Raw genomic sequence first — 21,766 nt, forward strand, 5'->3', positions numbered from 1 at the left:
CATCCTTTGACCCTCTAAATATCCATTGATCTCATGCCCAACTATTTTCTAACCAGGTTAAAGTCCAATTCTGCACTCATGTCAGGCTAAGATTCAATTGAGTTAAAATTTACACTGACTGCCAGTCAACCTTATCATGAACTTTCATTATGTGCATGTAATTAATTGCGTCCAACGAACAATATCAGGGCTGAGTTATAGACTCTTTTCCCCCGACCATATAATTAGAATATAATTACCCACAGGATATCAGAATGATGCAGGACCTTTCCTCTAAATGCGCCCTCATTAGGAAACAAGTCTCCATGTGCATTTATTCAATCAGTGTGAATTAATTAAAATGTTACTGAAATCAAAGAGGGTAGCAATAAAGAGTTTCTGACTCTATTAAGAGACTATCACTTGAGATCTGCGTGCACAGTTTAGGTTTAAGTCCATTTAGCTCAAAGAGCAACTTTGCCATATAATATTGGGTGCATCCAGTGTACAAGGAGATCTGAGTAAATGAACCAGAACGTGTCACTCCCTTTGAAAAGAGGACAGTACACAATGGTGAGAAAATCTTCAAGAATGGAGTATGATTTTAGAGGCCACATAATTCTCTGATAATTCCATGAAGCTGTTATCTTCAGACATAACATACGTGATGGACAAAAGACATTTTTAACCTGAAGTATCTCAGCAATTATGTGTGTATCTCATGCCTTTTCTATTACAAATCAGACATATTTGCTCTACCATGGTTTGGGAGACAATGGGAGGCAATTCCCCGGAGTTACAAAAGCTCTAATTATTCTTGTCTTTTCATCGTATAGCCTGAATGACTCAAGCTAGCTCAAGTTGTCTCAATAGCATATTTTCTTTAAGAGAACATTTGTATGCACCTAACAATATCTTCTTTCTAAAGTGATGTATAATAGATCACCCCACACATTCAGATTATATAAAACATGGTGAAAAATACTTAAAGACACATGGCCAAGAAAAAACAGCAGTCTACCCACACAAACAGCCTATCCACGAGCTTTCCACCTGTGCTTCCCTAGTACCTGGCATATAGTCATAGTCTACAAAGATTTATTGAAAATATCAATAATCCTTATACAAAGGATTGATCAGCTTTAGTTAAGAACAATACCAAAACAGTAACATAAAAAAAAAAAAAAAACTTCAGAACTCTACACAATTAAGTAATATACGTACGCATATTCTCAAGCTTTCAATGTTATCACATCTTGCTCAGGAATGTTTAGCTTTACAGGGCCGGTGATGTGGCGCAGTAAGTTAATCCTCCACCTGTGACACCTGCATCCCACATGGGCGCCGGTTCTAGTCTCGGCTGCTCCTATTCTGATACAGCTCTCTGTTATGGGAAGGCAGTGGAAGATGGCCCAAGTGCTTGAGCCCCTGCACCTGCATGGGAGACCTGGAGAGGCTCATGGCTCTTGGCTTCTGGTTGGTTCAGCTCTGGCCATTGCGTCCACTTGGGTGTGAATTAGCGGATGTAAGATCTTTATCTCTCTCTCTCTCTCACTGTCTGTAACTCTACCTCTCAAATAAATAAAATCTTTTTTTAAAGAAATGCTTAGCTTTAGAAATAAGGTTTATAAAACTCTTTAATTGCAACTGGGTCTTTGGTCTCACAATGGACCACTCGATCATGGAAAATTTTGGATGAGTACTAACATAAATTAAGTCTTAGTGACAAGTGATTATTTTTATATGCTCTTCAAGAGCAAATTCTGCCAATTTTTAAATCATTTTTATTCTTTGTCAATAACTTTTAACAACAGTATGTTCATGTATTGTTGAATGTTCTCAATGTGTGTTCCACTCCCATTCTGGTATATTCTGGTATAATGTTCCATTCAGATATTAGACTGCTCTTGGTTTAAATGAGTCCATAGGGAAGCAATGAGAACACCCTTACTAAACAAACATGGAGATTGTTTCTTTTTAAATATCAAAATGTGTTTTTTTATTTTAGTAATTAAGAGAGATAGCTATAGTTTCTTCTTCAAAATACTGTATTTGAGTCATTAAAATATCACATTATATAACGAGTTACCACTATAACATCACAAAAAATTCTACACAACATAATATGAATATTCTTAAAGTTCCATGTTGCAATAAACATCATTTTATTTTCTGGGTTAATAATAATGATATTCTACATGAAAGATTTTATTGTTTAAGCCATACTTTAAAACCAGGTTTTTATATACAGTTTAATATGTGGAGCAAATTATCTGATTCTCCCCAGAACTCTGAGAATTTTTCCTTGAAGATCTCTACCAGCAATACCATTCTTTACACATAAGGCATTTCACAGTACCATCTATTGGATAGTTTATAAAACTACAAGAACATCACAAGCTATTCAATATTTAAGAATAAGCATAAAATGCTTCAAGAGTCATCTAGAAATGGAGCACAATGCTAACTAGACACTCTAATAACACCTTAGTATCACACAACTGAAATTCAATTTTATTAGCTGGAAACAATTAAACTCGATTATCATGAGTGACAAATGACTTAAAAATTATGACTGCATGTCCCATATTGAGTTTAACTTTTATTTGATATTTGTATCACTCCCTGATGTATGTTCTTGACTCAGGAAAAATAATGATGACCGATGGGAGTAAACAGACCAAATGAGACCTTATCCATTCACTTAGCAAGGGTTTGTTGAGCAAGTCTGTACCTCAAAATATAAGTAGGCACTAGAGATAAAGACTGGGGTGATATGGCCGGCGCCGCGGCTCACTAGGCTAATCCTCCGCCTAGCGGCGCCGGCACACCGAGTTCTAGTCCCGGTCGGGGCGCCGGATTCTGTCCCGGTTGCCCCTCTTCCAGGCCAGCTCTCTGCTGTGGCCAGGGAGTGCAGTGGAGGATGGCCCAGGTGCTTGGGCCCTGCACCCCATGGGAGACCAGGAAAAGCACCTGGCTCCTGGCTCCTGCCATCGGATCAGCGCGCTGCGCCGGCCGCAGCGCGCCGGCCGCGGCGGCCATTGGAGGGTGAACCAACGGCAAAGGAAGACCTTTCTCTCTGTCTCTCTCTCTCACTGTCCACTCTGCCTGTCAAAAAAATAAAAAAAATAAAAAAAAAAAAAGACTGGGGTGATAGAAGTAATGGTGATGCATAGAAGGAGTAGGAAGAACAGTCCCACAAGCAACCCTCTAAGGCCAGTTCCTGCTATGTAGAACTTGAGGCCACTGGGGGACTGAGTACTGCATCTAGCGCTCCTAGAAATGTTCAAAAATAGAAGTTGTGGCCACTGGCTTAGACAAGATAAATTATAAAGAGCATAACAGGAGAAAATGGAGTCTAAAATGGAAGCTATATATATGTTTAAGAATGGATGGAGGGCCGGCACTGTGGCTCAAAAGGCTAATCCTCCACCTTGTGGCGCTGGCACACCGGGTTCTAGTCCCAGTCAGGGCGCCGGATTCTGTCCCGGTTGCCCCTCTTCCAGGCCAGCTCTCTGCTGTAGCCAAATCCTTGGGCCCAAGTCCTTGGGCCCTGCACCCCATGGGAGACCAGGAGAAGCACCTGGCTCCTGGCTTCGGATCAGCGTGGTGCGCCGGCCGCAGTGCGCCAGCCACGGTGGCCATTGGAGGGTGAACCAATGGCAAAGGATGACCTTTCTCTCTGTCTCTCTCTCTCACTGTCCACTCTGCCTGTCAAAAAAAAAAAAAAAAAAAAAAAAAAAAAAAAAAAAAAAAGAATGGATGGAGAACTAGGAATGTAGTAATATTGACCAAATATGGCTATAGTGGTTGAAAAAAAAAATAACAAGTAGAAATCACTGGATGAGTGCTAGAGAATAGAGAGAACATTTTGGACAGTGTCCAACACTGCAGGGGATTCAGAATTGGAAGATGCCACAGGTTAGGAATGGCCAGCCCCTTCACCTTAAGGGAAACCCTATGAACATGATTTTCGCCTTGAAGCCCTCCGGGTCCAAGCCATGACTAAATTTTCCATACGAATACTGCATTTTTTGGAGCTGGCCCTATCCTCTGTTTCTTCCCCTCCTCCAAAGATTTTTTTTTTCCAACAAAGCTTTCCTTCGTCCATAAATCAGATGAAGCTAAATTTCCATTTTCTGCTTTGCCTCTTGGGAACCTAGCCTAACTGGATTTAGTAAGGGTGGCAAGAGTAATTACAGATACATTTTATGGTCAAAAGTTAGACTAAAATGGGTTATGGAAGAAGTCAGAGAGGGATTTGTAGCGTCTCTACACACCTGTATACACTTATGGTGATGTAAAGAGGCAGTCAGGACTCTGATCCATGTGCAAATACAGGACATAACCTTGCACAAGCGAAACAGAAAGACTTCTGCTGGTGTGTCTTCTACTGCACACCGAGAAGAGTGGAAGGGAAACTGGATTGCTGTACTCAAACCATGATGCCAACTTACACTAGCAAGTTGGCTGACACCTTGTCCTAGTTTTTCTTATTGTAAATTCGGGAATCCATATATCATTAAATATTATGACAAGTCCCAAGAAAGTAGAAAAACGGGGACTTCCAGTAGACAGAAGGCAGGAAATACTAGAATGAAAGGTACTGTAAGAATGAAGATGCTGAGGACTCCAGGATCAAGGAATAGTAACAAAAGGAAATCACGTGGTGATCCTTGTAGGGTGAAACAAGAGTAATGTCATCAAGAATATGATGCTAGGTATGCAGGTGTATTCCTCCAGGATTCGGTTTTCCTTGATGTATTAGTCCCAATAGGCAATGCTCTTGAGAGGGTTAGCAACAGATTTCAAGTGCCAATGTCATGTGTGCATCAGATGGCAATGGAACTGTCCTTGCTCTACATAAGGGAAATGCAAGTTCAACTAGATAATAAAAAAACCACAGGAGTGATTCAGTAATCACTACACACAAAATTGATGTGTGGACCAACAATCATATATGAATTAATTCTTCTGCAGGTTGCAAGTAAAAGTTGAGAAGAGACAAGCTATATTTTATAGTCAAACAGAGGAAAGCATGTACATAAATACTTTATGATCACCACCCTTTCAGCAGTAATCTTTAAAACCACAGGCTACCTTGGCAAGGGGAATTTATCCTTGAATGTCTAGGGGCAGTTGAGAAAGTTTTGCTTTGGTTGTATTCAACATTTATAAATTAGGACGTGGGAATGAGCTAAAGCATTTCCTCTACTCTAATGCTCTTAGATCTAGGTATTTGTCTAGATTACATGTCTGACAGCTATTCAGCCACAACTTGTGGCAATTTAATCTCACCAATTGGACAAGGCATTGCCAATACTGGGTATAATAATTTTCTAAATATTAGTCAAAATGGATGGAGAAACTCAGTTTCATTGTTTATTATTTCTTGATTTCTTATAAGGTTTTTGTTTCTATTATTTCTTAGCTATTTGCATTGGTTATACAAAACAGGAACTTTTTTAGCTAACACGTTCATCTTTACCTTGATTCGTGACTTTAATTTAAAACCATTAAAACAAAACTTTTGGTAGTTTAGATCTGTCAACATTTTCTTATATCTCTCCTCTTCCAAGAAAAAGACAAAAAAATCTTGTCTAAGCAAAAATTAAATTTTAATCCAAGTTGATTTATTTTTGAATGTGTATGGTGTAGAACTGATCTTATTTTTATTTTTCATGTAATTATACAATGATATCAATACAACCGATGCTCCACCAGTTGTGATTTGTACTGTTTTCATATATTACATTAATACATGCAGTACAATATCTCTTCAGAATTTCTATCATTTTCAATATCTTCTAGAGCCACTAACTGCATTATTTTGATCACTGTAACTTTAATAACTTCAAATGATTTTTATAGTTTTTTAGAATAGATATTCCCTTATTTCTCCTCCTCAGAATTTTATAATTATACCATGTTTATGCACATTTATTCTTCTTGGGAAACCCTGGAATCATTCAGTCAAGTGAAAAACATTGCATGGGTACTGCACCAAGCAAATGAATTAATCTGAAGAGATGTAGTGTTTGGGTTTTTTTTTTTTTTAATTCAACTTGATTTTCCTCAGCATATTTAAGACTTAGTAGAGTACTTCAATTTTATTTACTTGTTTTTGGTTGGAGATAATATAATCTCATTCCATTTGGTACATTTGTATGCACTGTAGGAGCTTTTTTTTCACAGATTTTTTTTTTTTTTAATTTGAAAGTTGGAGTTAACAAAGAGAGAAGACAGAGAGAGTGAGAGCTTCTATCTGATGGTTCACTCCCCAAATGGCTGCAAAGACCAGGACTGGGCCAGGCTGAAGCCAGGAGCCAGGAGCTTCTTCTGGGTCTCCCACATGGGGCCCAGGTCCCAGGGGCTTGGGCCATCTTCTGCTGCTTTTCCAGGCGCAGTAGTAGGGTGCAGTCTGGACAATGGGATGCTGGTACTCCAGGTGGCTCCACAGCGAGGGCCCAGGAAATTTTCTCAATCCTCTTCCTCAGCTGACAGATTCCTAGCTCTCAATGTTGATTTTGGCCTAGTCTGATGCTGATAGTTTTTAGTTTCTACTATGCAGCTTATTTTTTTCCAGATCCCTTCTTAGTGTAAGAGCATTTCTTTCAAACGAGTATATTCTAAATTAGATGCTTCCTTTGTTATTCTTCACAATGGAAGACGATTGCTACTTTAGTCTCATGCAATGAATCTTCATGTGTGGTGGCTGCCTAACGTTTAGCAGTCCTGCTTCTCCCATGTGCTCTAGTTGTAGAACTGCTATTTTCTCTATACAACAGCTCTACGTTTCACACTAAAACACTCTAACCATGAGCTATCAGTCAACCTTGACCTGTGATATAAAAAAGCAAAACCAAGGGAAACAAGCCCTACCATTCTGACTATTGCAATCCTGTTAAGAAGTAGTCCCCAATATTATATAGAAGACATTAATCTCAGGTTTGAATAACAATAAAACATTTCCTTTAAGTTAAAAATATCAAAACCATATTTTTTTCTTATTGCTAAGGTTACTAAGAAACTTCAGAAAATTTTGTAAATTACCTCTGTTAACATTTTAGGGTATTGAGACATGGATTTTTAAGCTCTAATTTGATTTGGGCTCACACTTACTACATTTTTATTTTGCTGTATAGTGTACATTTATACACGCTGCCTGAAAAATTGTTGACAGTAACTTGCAAAATAACCTAAATAATTCACCAGCATATAATCTCACAGACTCACGTTCAAATCAGAGCCCTATATGACATTGTTTTGCTTGAGTCCAATTCAACATTGTTAGCTTTTGATATTTTAATCCCTCTTTAGAAAATTTCCATATTTGGTTTCATGTTTTAGATAGACAACCTTCCAATTTATGCCTTAGGATCAGCTTTTTGTTTTGGCTTGTCTATAAATTGCCACACAGCTAAATGTGGCATGAGTATTGTTTCCTTATAAAACAATCATAATTGCCCTGAGTACAGCTATTTTAAGTGGAAATATCAAGACAACTTATAGGAATATATTTACAGCTATATTTAGAAAAAAATAAACTTCCTAGGCTCAGCATGTGGCAAAGAGTGCTAAACGTATATCTGAGATTCAGACATCCCATATAAGTACTGTATCAGGTCCCAGATGTTTCTGATCCAGCTCCCTGCTAATGTGCCTGGGAAAACAGTAGAATATGGCCCAAGTGCTTGGGTCCCTGCCATCTACATGGGAGACCTGGATGGAGTTTTAGGCTCCTAGCCTGAGTCTGGTCCAATCCCAGCTCTTGCAGTCATTTGGGGAGTGAACTAGCAGATGGAAGTTCTCCCTCTTTCTCTCTCTCTCTCTCTCCCCCTAACTCTGCCTTTCCAAAAAAATTTTAAAAATGAAAAGAAATAATAAATTCCTAAAAATAGAACCCTAACCTATTAATTTAGGCTGTAAAAAACCTAATTGGCCATACAACATTACTTTTCTTCTAGACTAACCCTTGTTTAAAAATATACATTTTTCATATAAAATACTCTAAGTCAGCTGAACAAAGGGTTTTGCTGAAACCAATCAGCCAAGCTGAGACAGGGTAACAAATAAACGATTCCTCCAGTGTGGGTGATGTGATCACCTCTTAGAGATGTCGGGTCTTTTTCTTTTGCTATATCCTTTCAAACCATGTGGACATGAAGAATACCCCTACCAAATTAGGCACATTGCATTTCATAAACATTATAGCACACTAATGCTTAATATGTTCCCCACAAGAATTTGAATCAGAGTTTCATTCTATCCACTCAAAAGCTAAATAAAAAAGCAGTGACCCTTTATGAAGAACACCTTGAAATTGAGTCTGAGTTGGATTTTCAAAATATGTGAAAAAAATGAGATCTCTTTTTGCCTATCATTACTATGATGACAATTATGAATTGACCTATAATGAATATTAATTAGATGAATATTAAGTAATGACACTGATGAAACATTTATTGAGCACTGACAATGTGCTTTATCCCTACTCTTTCCATGAAAAAAAAATTACCTAGGTACCAACCTTTGGTAGGTTACATAAAGGATTTTAACAAAATAGTGAAGCCTTGAAAAAGTTGGTAGACCATGTGTATTATGAAAAAAAATGCATGGATTTTGAAAATTAGGTCGTAAAATAAACTTAGCTCCACTTTTCTGCAAACTTTGATGTACTTTAAAGATAACTTCAGTAACTGTGGTTAAAGTTAAAGAGGTAAATGGAAAAGAAGGCAAAGCAGCCAAAATCACATAACCTGAAACGTAGAGCTCAGTACAGAGAGACACAACCTCAGTCAAGCATTCACACCTCTTCCCCGCCCTCCACGCTTGTTCCAAAACCAGGCTGGGAAGTAACCTGGCAGAGAATTCAATATCCAGATTTCCCAGGCGCCTCGCTCCCTGCATGCACTGGCTGATGTCTCGCATCGTGAAGACTCCCTGGTTGGGGATAAGTGACAGAAGAGCCAGGAAGGTGTCCTGGTGCGGGGACCATGGGAGAGAGACACCAGGCTCCACTCCCTAACAGACCTCTGACATCGCCAAGGCGTACAGAAACACATGCTTCGAGGAAAGAAGTCGCACACTCCATGCTATTTAAGACGCAATCACCATATTTACAATGCATAATTTAGTAGGATTTTTTAAATTGTGGGAGAGCAGGCAGGATGAGAAGAAGAGGAGCAGCTAATGGGACATATGGCTCTCTGAGGGTGTTACAAGTGGGGCTACGTAGATGGCTGCTTCAGCAACACCACGCCTTGGCCAAGTTCTCAGAGTTAGAGTGAAGAGAGAGAGAGAGAGAGAGAGAGAGAGAGAGAGAGGTAGAATTGGGGCAATTGGAATCAGATGGAAAGACAATTTTTAGAATTTATATTTTCCAAATTGTTCTGTTTCCTCTTTGTGAGCTAACAAGCTTTATTATTTATCGTGTTGGTATTTGTATTAACTCTATTCTTAAAGCTTAATAGGATATAGTCACAAGAGGAAGAATTCCAGGAAGAGCACACCGCCTTTGGTCCCAAGGGTATTGGTGATACTCATTCTTGTTTCACAAGGTATCACCTCCTGCTAACGCATATTACTTCTAAACCGGCAGTACATTTGTTTAAAAATGACATAAAATAATCACAAAATTAATTTTACATGCTTAAAGAATTACTCATTTACTCTCAAACAGATTTTCTGTTTAGCAAATTACTGTTTCTGATTTGGAAGTAGATAAGTAATACAGAATTAAGAAAAAAAAAGCCTGCAATATGATGCATTTGTGGAATAAGATAACACAATACAGAAAACATGGCACTTTGCACCATTGGTAAAAGAATAAGCATTTTCTATAAAGATGTTCCCTAAGGTGTTACTTACAATAACAATATACTGAATTGGGAAGATGATGGATACAAATGTTCTTCCAACTAAACTATGAAAAGGCCCTTCAATGAGATGCTGCCACTACATTATGTCCTATAGTCCATGGAAATATAGAAGACTTAAATGCATAGCTTAATTGTTAAAACAGAATTCCAAGTGACATAGTCAGTTTAATTACAAAAGTGACAAAAATATAAAAATCAAGAGAGTAATTTTAATCATGACCCTATTTGTATATTAACAGTGATTCTGTGTACGAAACTTACAGATTTTTAACATTTTTCTTTTTGTATTACTTAACGTGTTTTTATTTAATGGTGAATAGTTATTTAAAACTCACTTTTAAATTCTTGCATAATATCTATAATTACGGTAATATTAGTGGTATTGATTGAGCATGTACTACATAGAGTGCACAGTTCTAGCGCATTTTCATAAATTAATTCCTTATGTTCCATTTTACAAATGAAATTCAGAGGGACAAAATGTTAATAACTTGTATCATATAAAAACGCAGTGAAAATGCCAGGACACAAATAGAAGGCTGCCGAACTGCGATCTAAAGTGGATGAATCGATTCAGTCTCCCATCTACAACGTATAGAGAAACAGAGAGTCCAATTGCTTCTTAACAAAGCTTGGCCTTTGTAATTATCTTCATTATTCTGGTGGGTGGGTGCTGTTTGCTGCTGATATTTTAATATACATCTTCATGATGAGTGACGATGCTGATCATCTATCCTATGATTGTAGGTCTTATGTTTGTTTAGAGCTTTTGTCTTTTGGAATTGGATTGTTAATCACTGTTTTGTATAAATTAAACTTTTATATTTTAGACACAAGTCACTTGGAAGAAAGGAAGGGAAGGGGTAGGGAAGGAAAGAAAAAAGTCAGGGGGGAGGAGGGAGGAAGACATGAAAAAGAGATGGAAGTTAAAACTAAGAATCTAGCACTGCAGTCATGGAATATAATAATAATTTACAGTAACTATCAGTAATGATCATAAAGATACCTTAAAGGCATAGTAACAACAATTGCTATGTGAACAGTGTTACTTATCTATAGTATAACTTCAATTTTAATAACTGCAAAATAACACTAAATAGCTCCATTTTTAATTTATTAACTTTAAAATACTGATGTTAAAACAGAAAAAAATACTAGATGTCCTCTTTTTTAGAGAACAAAAATATTGTTTTAGGACAAATTGTAAGTGAATTATTTTATACAGAGAAAATTAAATTAAATCATTACATTGAATATAATAGGAGTGACTTCATGATTTTCTGGTTCCTTTGACCCTCCCAAAATTAAATTTAAAATGTGATTTACTGTATGTTCTCACTCAAATGAGGAAGCTAAAATAGTTGCTCTCATACAGTCAAAGATTAGAACTGTGGTTATCAGAGATTCGGTAGGTAGGGAAAAGGAGGGATACAGAGAGATTGGTGAATGGTGCAAAATTTAGTCAGATATAATGAACAGATACTAGCATTCCATAGCACAGTGGGTTGATTACAGTTAGCAAGAACCTCCTATATACTTCAGAATAGCTGGAAGAGAGGATTTTGAAATGTCCCAGGACAAAGAAGTGATGTGTTTAAGTGATGAATATGCTAATTACCCTTTGATCATCGCACACTATATATATGCATCAAAATGACACACTGTACCTCACAAGTGGGCATAACTGCTATGTTTCAGTTCAAAGACGCATAAATACAGTTTACAAAATAATGAAGAAATAAAAATGTGATTTTCTCATGAGACATCTTAAGTCTTCTTTAGTTGATGAAGTCAGAATTAACTGGATAAAAGTCTCCTCACTGAAGATTCATTATAAAAGCATGTGTACTACTACAGAGCCAACTTACTTTATCATCAAAAAAATCACCCAGTGCTGAGAATAACAATTCTAAAGAAGTTGATAAATGCATACTTTCCTCTGCAATCACTCTAAGAATTGAAAGGATCCTATAAAGACTATTCTGTTTTTTCCTGTGACCTCATAAATTTATGTACTGTCAAAAATAACTTAAAAATTACTAACTAGGGTTATTATAGCAAAGAGAAATTGATGAATAAGATAGTGATTTAGTTAAGATTTGCACACACAAATAGACACCATTATAACCCAACATCATAATCAGAGGTGTGCATAAATTTTCTCTAAGCTTCCTAAATTCAGAAAATAAAACATGACAGCAATAACCCATAAGTCATAAAAAGTAACAAACCTTGATAATCAGAGTTGAGATGAATTTCTAAAAAGTAATGGAAAACATTTATAATATAGATTCTTTTGGGTTACAAGAGAGGTTTCATCAGATTATTGTTTAAAAATACCTTTCAAAGCAAGCTGATGACACAGAAATGATGCTTAATTTAATTAAATAAAACTCTAGGGGCCTAAAATAACACAGACAAGCCGTCTTGGGTTAGGGAGAAAATTTGAAACACAGATGAATGGGCAGCTTATATGTTCATCAGGCCACATTCCATATGAGATATTAAAGATTTTTGTGACGTCATTTCCTTTGAGATTGGACAATAAAGATTTCATGGGTATGATTGAGGCAAGAACCAAGAATGCATTTATTAATGAATTCTAGTAAAACCAGTCATCTGTTTTGAGTATCATTTGAGAAGAGTTGCTGGTGTCTTTAGAAATTATTTATCTTGGGGCCAGCATTGTAGCATAGAGGGTAAAGCCCCCGCCTGCAGTGCCAGCATCCCATATGGGTGCCGGTTTGAGTTCTGGCTGCTCCACTTCCTATCCAGCTCTCTGCTATTGCCTGGGAAAGCAGTAGAAGATGGCCCAAGCCCTTGGGCCCCTGCACTCGCATGGGAGACCCGGAAGAAAACTCCTGGCTTCAGATTGGTGCAGCTCCAGCCGTTGCAGCCAATTAGTGAGTGAACCAGTGGATGGAAGACCTTTCTCTCTCTGTCTCTCCTTCTCTCTGTGTGTAACTCTGACTTTCAAGTAAAATAAATAAATCTTTTTACAAAAAAGACATTGTTTATCTAGAGTGCTCACAGAAGAGTTGCACAAAAATAGGATTTACTCTCCATTTGTCTGGAGATAGATGAAGTCTTGGAAGGTATCGACATTTCTAAACAGTTATGAATCCTCCTCCAGATGATGGCAAATGGATTATGGTTGCAATACACTTCAATGGAAAAATTTGCAAGGAAAATATTATAAGTACCTAAACTCAGTCATATCTATGCACACACATGTATATAGATATAGATACACACACACACACACACACACACATATATATATATATATATATATGTATACATCTACATATAAAGGTTTGATAGAGAGAGAGAAAAAGAGAGAGAGAGAGAGGAAAGGAACACTGTCATCTGCTGGTTTACTCACCAAATGCCCACAATGACCACAAATGGATTAGGTTGGAGCCAGGAGCTGGGAATAGATTTTGGTCTCCCATATGGATGGTAGGAACCCAATTACTTGAGACATCACCTATACCTTTCAGAGTATTCATCAGCAGGGAGCTGGAGTCAGGAGCTGGCCTAGGGATCAAAGCCAGTCACGTTCACGTAGGTTTGGGGTGAGGAATCAAAGCCAGTCACTTTGACGTAGGCTGTGAGTATCTGGACCACTAGGCTAAATGTTCACTCTACAGAGGAATCTTGATGCAAATCCCATCTTGAATGAATTTTAAGCAATAGAAATTTTAAAAATTTTATTTATCTGAATGCAAGAGAGACAGAGATAGAGAGCATTTCTGTCTTCTGGTTCTCTCCTCAAATGCCAGTAATGGCTGAGGCTAGGTTGAAATGAATCTGAAGCAAGAACTCAATCCAGGCCTCTCAGGTGAGTGGTGGGAACCCAGATAGTGAGCCATCATTGCTGCCTTCTAAGGTTTGCATTAGCAGGACGCTGGAGCCAGGAACCAGAGCTGAGTATTGAATTCAAGTAATTCTGTGTGGGTTGTGGGAATCTTGAGTCTTAACTCACATCTCAATCCCCAATGCAGCTTTTGATACTACTCCTTTAGTATGATAGATGCCAATTACAACTCCCACTCCAAAAGAAAAGAAAAGAGAAAATACTTAAAATGTAATCTCTTTTTTTAATTTATCATATAGCATTTATCTTACAATTAAGGTAATTTAATTACTGAGTAATGAGTTTTTACCCATTTATTATGGCAATAACCACCACTGAGATCAATTATCTGTGGTAGTCACTCACAGTGCACATTTAGAAAATGGCTGCCATCCAGTCAGTGAAAATGTTTATCCTGGCAATTTCCATTACAAGTGAGCTATAGCTACAGAATTATTTCCTTAAAGTACAGAACAAGTGTTAGGAATGAGAAGGCTGAGAGGGTGGTGTAATTTTTAAAAATTTTATTTTCATCTATTTGAAGGACAATAAATGGGGGGTGGGGAAGAGAAAGAGAGAAAGAGAGAGAGACAGAGAGAGAGAGGGAGAGAGATAATTTTTTTGCAGTTGCTGATTCATTTTCCTAATGCCCACAACCGCCAGGTCTTGGCTGTGTCAAAGCCAGGAGCCAGGCAATCCACCCAGGTCTCCCACATGGGTTGGCAGGGGCCCAAGCATTTGGGCCATATCTGTAGCCTCCCTAAGTGCATTACCAGGAACCTGGATCTGTAAAAGTAATAGCCAGGACTAGAACCAACACTCTAATATGGTAGGCAGACATACCAAGCAGCAGCTTAACCCACTGTGCCACAATACCCACCCCAGGGGCCGTTTTTTGAATGACACCTGAAAAGATGTTCCAAACATCCGAAGGCTTTGGTTGTGGATCTTGACCTGAGGTTTGTCATGATGCAAGAAGAGATTAACATCAACCCAGAATTAGGGATCCACGGTCATGCAATAACCAATCTTTGACCACACAGTCAAAGACTAAAGGAAAATCTCAAAAAAACTCAATATCCTAAGTTCTGTCTTTTATATTTTCTAGAATGTGATGCAGATAATACAAATGGCGTTCCCAATGACTGAACTTAAACTGATCTTACTCTTCGTAGAGAACCTTAGCACAAAAATAGTGGGGCAAATATTTTTTTCAAGAAGGAAATGGTATTAAAAATGAAAAAAATCAAATATTTTGTGAGTAATACTGGTTTTCTTTAAGCAAAAGGCTAAAACTCTACATCTAATAGTACAGTGTGGAATTATTCCTGGGACGTTAATGAGAGATCACATATTGAAAAGGCTCACAGCCTACCAATTGGAGGACCTAGGTCCTTCTGTGGGCAGGACAACTTTACTAGTTTGTTCAAAGTATGAATGCTAAATAGGTAATGGATATAATAGTCACTGCATTTACTCAATGATTACAAAGGTCCTTTATATGACGCTGGTACTGTGGCGTGGCAGGTAAAGCCAGCGCCTGCAGTGCTAGCATCCCATATGGGTGCCAGTTCCAGTCCTGGCTGCTCCACTTCCGATCCAGCTCTCCGCTATGGCCTGGGAAAGCAGTACAAGATGGCCCAAGTCTTTGAGTCCCTGCACCTGCATGGAAGACCAGAAGAAGCTCCTGGCTCCTGGATTCAGATAGATGCAGCTCCAGCCATTGAGGCCAACTGGAGAGTGAACCAGAGGATGGAAGACCTTTCTGTCTCTCTCTCTGCCTCTCCTTCTCTCTCTGTGTAACTCTGACTTTCAAACAAATAAATAAATAAATCTTAAAAAATATATCCTTTATATATAAGTAAGACAGGTAAATATCTAAAGTCAAGTTATTCAGCCTGATTTATAAACATTCCCAAGACCCAGAATATTTGAAAACACAGGTGTACTTAGAGAATTAAAAGTAGTTCAATCATCCTTGACTTGTGTGTAGCTTGGGTGTCTTGATCCAGTTAAAGAGCCTTGTTTACCAGGTTAGAGGTTTTGAAATTCAAATAAGAAATTATAAAAATATTTTTAAAATCATTTCAGTCTACTCGAGAGGAGGAGAGACAGAGCTTCCATCTGCTGGTTCCCATAGAGTTATCCCACCTGGCTGTCTTGTTCTACAGAAATAATTCTTAACTATAGGTGGATCTTCCTTACTTCCCAGAAATCATCCTGTATTTCTTTCATCAAGGGAGCTCCCTTCCTCCTAGGTGGCTAATGCATAACATGTTCCATATCTTCCAACTTCTTGCATCCCCTAGACCATCCACACATTTCAATACAACCAAGTACTACACAGATTGCTTATTGTACTGCTTATCATCTGCTTCACTGGGACATAAACTCTACAAAGGTAAAGACTTGTTTTTGCTTTTTATTGTCTTTTCCTTCACCCAGTAGACTTGCCACAACATAATAATTGATATTATCTAATGATTACATTCATTAATACCTTTATATAGTACCTGGTCCACTGTGGTTCTTAATAAATACAAGTTATCATAATTATAATTATATTACTAATAATACAATAGGGCCTCTAGGTTGCATCTCTACAGGGCTTGCATTCAGAATGGAAGGATGACTTGAATATAAATTAACACAATGGATGAACTAAAGAAACAAGATCCTAATGGGATGAACAATGAGTGTGGCAGCTCTGATACTTGAGGCTAGAACCCAGCGATGCACCGACAGAGAGCAGGCTGACATTGTAAAACCAGAAAAGACGCTGGAGGAACCACCCAGAAAAACAGACAGGACTCTGAGAGGTAAGCCCGTGTGAAGGATGAAACGGTCGATACCTGTCAAATACTTGAGAGTGAATATTACCACAGAAATGGCAAGATAGTAAATGTTGAGATACAAATAATTAAAACTGTAGGAATTTTAAACAATTGACATCTTCAGAATCAAGTGCCTAAATGCAACAAAGAGTTGGCAAGATTGTTAAAAGAAAAGACTTTTCAAGCAACACATGTTCTCCACCTCTGATTTTCTCAAAGAAGTGACAACTGAACCATAACTGACATATGTGGCTCAAGGAAAGTAGTCTCCCAGCTGGCTGACAGTGGAAAGCCTTCTACAGGTGGGGTGGTAGTAGATGATGAAGTAGATTCCCTTACAGAGTGAAATCTGAGATCAACCATGCATGCAAACCATACAATCACTACACACTTAAAGAAGAATAAATAATGTAGAAATTCTATAAGTCCTTTCCCTTTAAGACCATACTGTGAAAGAATAAAAATGGCACAAAATTAACCTAAAATGTAAAGTATTTTAATATGGTGCTCTTTACTTTTAATTAATTGTATTTGTTGTGGGATGTCTAATACATCTCAAATTTCAGGAAAGGAAATTTAGAATCAGCTATTGCTATCCTCAGCAATACAAGATATATTTTCTTTCCCTCTATCTTTGTGGTTTAGGATTTGAAGAGTTCTTAACAATTTTGCTCAATAAAGGCATTTAAAATACAACTAGTATTTTGCAGATAATTACAAAATGAATCACAAGTGGGTGAAAATTGAGTGATTTGATTAATTTCTAAGTTGACCTTTAGAAAAGCATTTGTCTAACATGTCTTAGATGTAATATTTTTATCATATCAAATTCCAAGCATTTCTTTCCATGTTGATTTGGCAAATGAAAAGTACATTATGGACATAAAACAGTTTTATAAAAACTCACTTTATTGATAATTTAGGCTTTAAATGGGAACAGGAATAAGAAGATAGTCTTTGAATACTTGCTTCTGTCTTTACCAAGGTTTGTTCTTTTCAGAGTTACATTACTCATATATTTTTCACTTCTGTAGTTATTGAGTTGAGTACTTATTTTGCAGGTAAATTGATTGTTCAACAAAAAATTAAAAACAGCTAATGGCAATGCATATTTTTTCACAAAGGCCATATCATCATTTTAGGTTGCCTCTGATCTAGATGAGAGACCTCACCACAGCAGATATATAATCTGCATCCCCAGCAAAATTGCCACAAAGGAAAACTCGATCATTCTGGGAAGCTGGATCTATAAAATAGGTAAAATATACAAGTGTCCTGCCTGCACACTTTCTCATAAATACAGCTTGGCTCAGTGATACAGCCTGAGTCAGCTCCAGCCCTGGCCCACCTTGCAGGAAGGTGTGCTGTGACAAGGAGGAGCAAGGCAGTACAGTGGGCAGTGGGGACGCGGTTCAGCTCTGCCCCGTTCTGCCGGGATCACTGAGAAGCTAGTGCTGGCAGTGCTGTGTGGCACAGCCTGCAGTTTGGTCCTAAGTGGCCCTGGGTCACGGCAGAAGGAGAAGGGGACACTCACCAGCACCACCGGGCAGATTGTTGTGGGAGGTAAAATATGGTCCTTCAGCGGTCCACAGTCACACTCGGGTTTGAGGTGAGAGGCGCACTTGTTATGCAGCTGGAAAAGAGGGGGCAGATCATGTTTCAAGGGAGATACAGCAAACACACTCAAAGTCCATGAAGAGAACTATGAGAACAAACACAAGGGATCCTAAACGAATTCACATTGCATTAGCCCTGACATTACTACCTTAAATAAACTGTGTAGCAACTTCTGCGACCTAGCCTACATATTCTTCATACCTCAAAAACGTTGGTATTAAGAATGCACTTACATTTTGGGTTGAAAAACCCTGATTTCTTTAATAAACTCAAATCCTTATCCACTACAGCATTCTGTTTGCCTGGAATACTGCACCATAGATGCTGCTTTTTTTTTTTTTTTTTTGACCCTCCTGTTTTCTCAAAGTCACTCCAAAGTGCACAGCTCAGTATGTGGCATAATTGATCCCATCATTAGCTTTAACTTTGTAATTCAATATGTAAATGCAACCCGAGATTCCTCTCAGTAGGAGCAGGATATAAATAAAATAAGATGATTATGATGATAAAATTTTATCTTTATATTGTATTTATCAGCTCGACATTAAGTCCCTGTATCATCATATAACACACTATGTGTTTTTCAATATGCATGAAACCAAACTTGTTTTTTTTTTTTTTTTAATCAACCTTGGTCATTAGTTTAAATTAAAGGGTTACAGCATAGTGTATTAAAGAGTGGTATTTCTAAATTGAGGTGGCAGTTTCTGTTGGAATCTCACAGATTTGATAAAATAACGCTTGCTCAGAGGCATTTAAGATTGCAGTCTCCCTTTCTGCTTGTCAATTTAACATGAACCACTCTTACTGTAGAAAAATTATGCATTTAAAAAATAAAAAAAATAATGTTATGTTGTAAACAAAAGTCACATCAGTTTTCAGTTTGGAACTGAAACCCACCCCATCTGAAAGGCCGGGCTACATTAATATCCACAATAAACTTACCTTGGCAAGTGGTTAATTAGCAAAACTAAGCACAAGAATCTGGGGTGTTGATCTGCTATTGACCACATAACAGTGTGGAGGGGTGATTTCCATGGTCCTAGAATTTGAAATATTTGTTACACTAACTCCCTTAGAGTTAGGCCACTGGTACCATAATGACAGCCCATTAGTCTACATTACATGAAACAAAGTTTCTATATATAATGATCCATAAGGAACAGCTCTGCCTCTCTGTGGCTTATAAACTTGTTTATGGAAGGTGGTTTAATCTCAGGAGGCACTGCTGATCTTGGTCGAGAGTTAAGACTGGTTGAATACTCATGTATGACAGAACTCAATAAAGTTACACTGGGCAAATAAAAATTAATTAGTTTCCTCCAAATAAAACCAGTGACTCATTGTAAAATACATTATTTGTTTATTGGACTTAATCAACGATTTTCTTAGACTTAATCATGGTCCTGGATATTTGGATTTCGACATAATAGATGATTAAGCACTGCAGAATGAACTGGGTTCCCCCCAAAAAGGTATGGGAACGTCCTCACTCCTGGTACTTGCGTATATCTGGAAATAGGGTTTGGTAGATGTATTCACATGGAGGCACAGTCATGTGGGATTAGGCTGGGTCCTATCTCAAAGACTAATAAGAAGAGGAGAATTTGGAAAGAGAGACAGAGACACAGGAGGCAGAAGGACATGCAGTGACACAGGTGGAGAAGGAAAGTATGTGGTTACCAGCTTACGATGCCAAGGGTTTCTGGAAACCTCTAGAAACAAGGCAGAGTCAATGGGTACTTCCCCAAAGCCTCAGAGAAGGTGGATCTGCTGTCACCTTGCCTTTAACCTCCATGACAGAGAGAGAAGAAATCTGTTGTCCAGGGCACCTTGTGTATCAGCTGTGGGAAATGAGTATGCTAGGCACTGTGAAAACTGGACGAAAGCCCATAGCAGACTAGGTATCCCAGAGCTCAGGATGGTTGCCACAGAGAAAAAGCTTTTGCCTTTGATCTCACACAATTGTGGTGAAACTGAGAATGCAGATTCAATGGACCCTCCATAAATAGCAATGCCTAAGAAATCTGTGTGCATGCTGATGGAGAAAGCGAGGAATTTTTAGTCTTGGCTACAAGGCAAAGCCACATGTGTGAGTGAAGGTCAGTGCAGAAGTGCACCGAGTGTCCTGCTTGTTCGGGTCACAGATTCTCAGTCTAGGATCTCAGTTTCCAGCCCACCTCCATCCCAAGAGCTCCAAAGAATTTGCTACTGATAGGATACAGGTGAGCAACATCTCCACTCCTGTGATTTGAGAGCTACAAGGCAGAAGAGAAACGGCAACAATAAAACAAGTTGAGAGGCAAGCTTTTTTTTTTTGGGGGGGGGGGTCATGTGAGCTATTTCACCAGTCAGCAGGAAGAAAACAGGACTCAATCACGCAAACTCTTCATAGTTAGGCTGAGAATTCCAAAGTACAGCTCCTGGCTGTTGGTTCACATGAAGCATTGGCTTCTACAGAACGAAATGAAAGCCAAGTGGGTTCTCCAGGTCATTCACCACTCCAGCCACCTCCCTGAGTGTTGCTGGGCATCTGTGAGACATCCCTGACAAAATGTAGCATGTAGCTGGGTTTTTAAGAGGGTTGGTTACCATGTTAGACTCAGTGAAACATGGACACATTGTGCAAGAAAATGCTCCTAACCGGGAAGGCTGCATTTACTAGTACCAGGCAGGGATGCAGGGACGCCGGGACACCTTATGTTTCATTCAGAGTGGACTCGGTCAGCTGGTCAACACATTTGTGTGCCTAACATGATTTGTGGCTAGGGGTGTCAAAGCTGAGGATATCATGTTCACAGCATCCATCCATTACCAGCTGAGGGTCAAGCACACATCACAGGTCTAACAGGCGATCCTAGTGCTCAGAGAACAAAATATGTTGAACACTCAGGACTCCACCGAGCGTGAATGTGAACATCATCTTTGATGTGACCTAAAATTTCTGTAAAAATAAAGTTCCCATTCTTTTAATAAAAAATAAATATCAGCCCAATACATATTTTTATAGAATTCAAAAGCCAGATAAATTTGTGTTAGCCCACTGGTGATATGCTGTTTTCTGATGCTTACGAATAGTGTTCACTGGTTCAAAGTTCGTTGAGCTTTGCCGCGGGTCAGATAGGGATACTGATCGCCATGTATGAACATGGTACACTTTAACAAGGTATTGTAGCTTGTCAAGGTGACATTTCCTGGCAGGAATATAGGAAAAGATCCAGATGGGCCCTGCTCACTGTCAGATGCCGAAGGTGGACAGTTGTCCCAACAACAACCCAAACCTCAAATTCGAGAAAACCTAAACCTGAGAATCCTCACTGAGAATGCAAATAACGTAAGCACTGATGAACCTGCCTCTGAAGAGAAAACAAAAACAAAACCTGTCCGTGCACAAGGGAAAAGCAATTATTGCCTATTTTTGAAATTTTAAATAAGATATTGAGCATGTGTTTGGCTAGTGGTTAAGTTGTTGGTTAAAACACCCACATCTCATACTGGAGTGACTGGGTTTAATCCCCAGTTCTGGCTTCTGAATGTCACTTTCTGTGATGGTTCAAGTAGCTTGGCCCCTGACACCCATGTGGGAGACTCGGATG

The 21,766-nt window shown here is 38.4% G+C and overlaps 1 protein-coding gene across 16 annotated transcripts in view; it reads right to left on the reverse strand.

The window, feature by feature from the left end:
- The window catches only part of DGKB (diacylglycerol kinase beta), a 773,939-nt gene that overhangs the window by 491,633 nt on the left and 260,540 nt on the right, over positions 1-21,766 (reverse strand). For all 16 annotated transcript variants that reach the window (XR_011382945.1, XM_051832536.2, XM_070059385.1 and 13 more), the window contains one exon: positions 18,088-18,186. Coding sequence is in view for 15 of the 16 variants with exons in the window: in XM_051832536.2 (XP_051688496.2) it covers positions 18,088-18,186 (99 nt within the window). In the remaining variant the exon portion in view is untranslated. The remainder of the gene's footprint in view (positions 1-18,087; positions 18,187-21,766) is intronic.

Source organism: Oryctolagus cuniculus, chromosome 16 (genome assembly GCF_964237555.1).
Source record: "Oryctolagus cuniculus chromosome 16, mOryCun1.1, whole genome shotgun sequence".
Lineage (NCBI taxonomy): Eukaryota > Metazoa > Chordata > Mammalia > Lagomorpha > Leporidae > Oryctolagus > Oryctolagus cuniculus.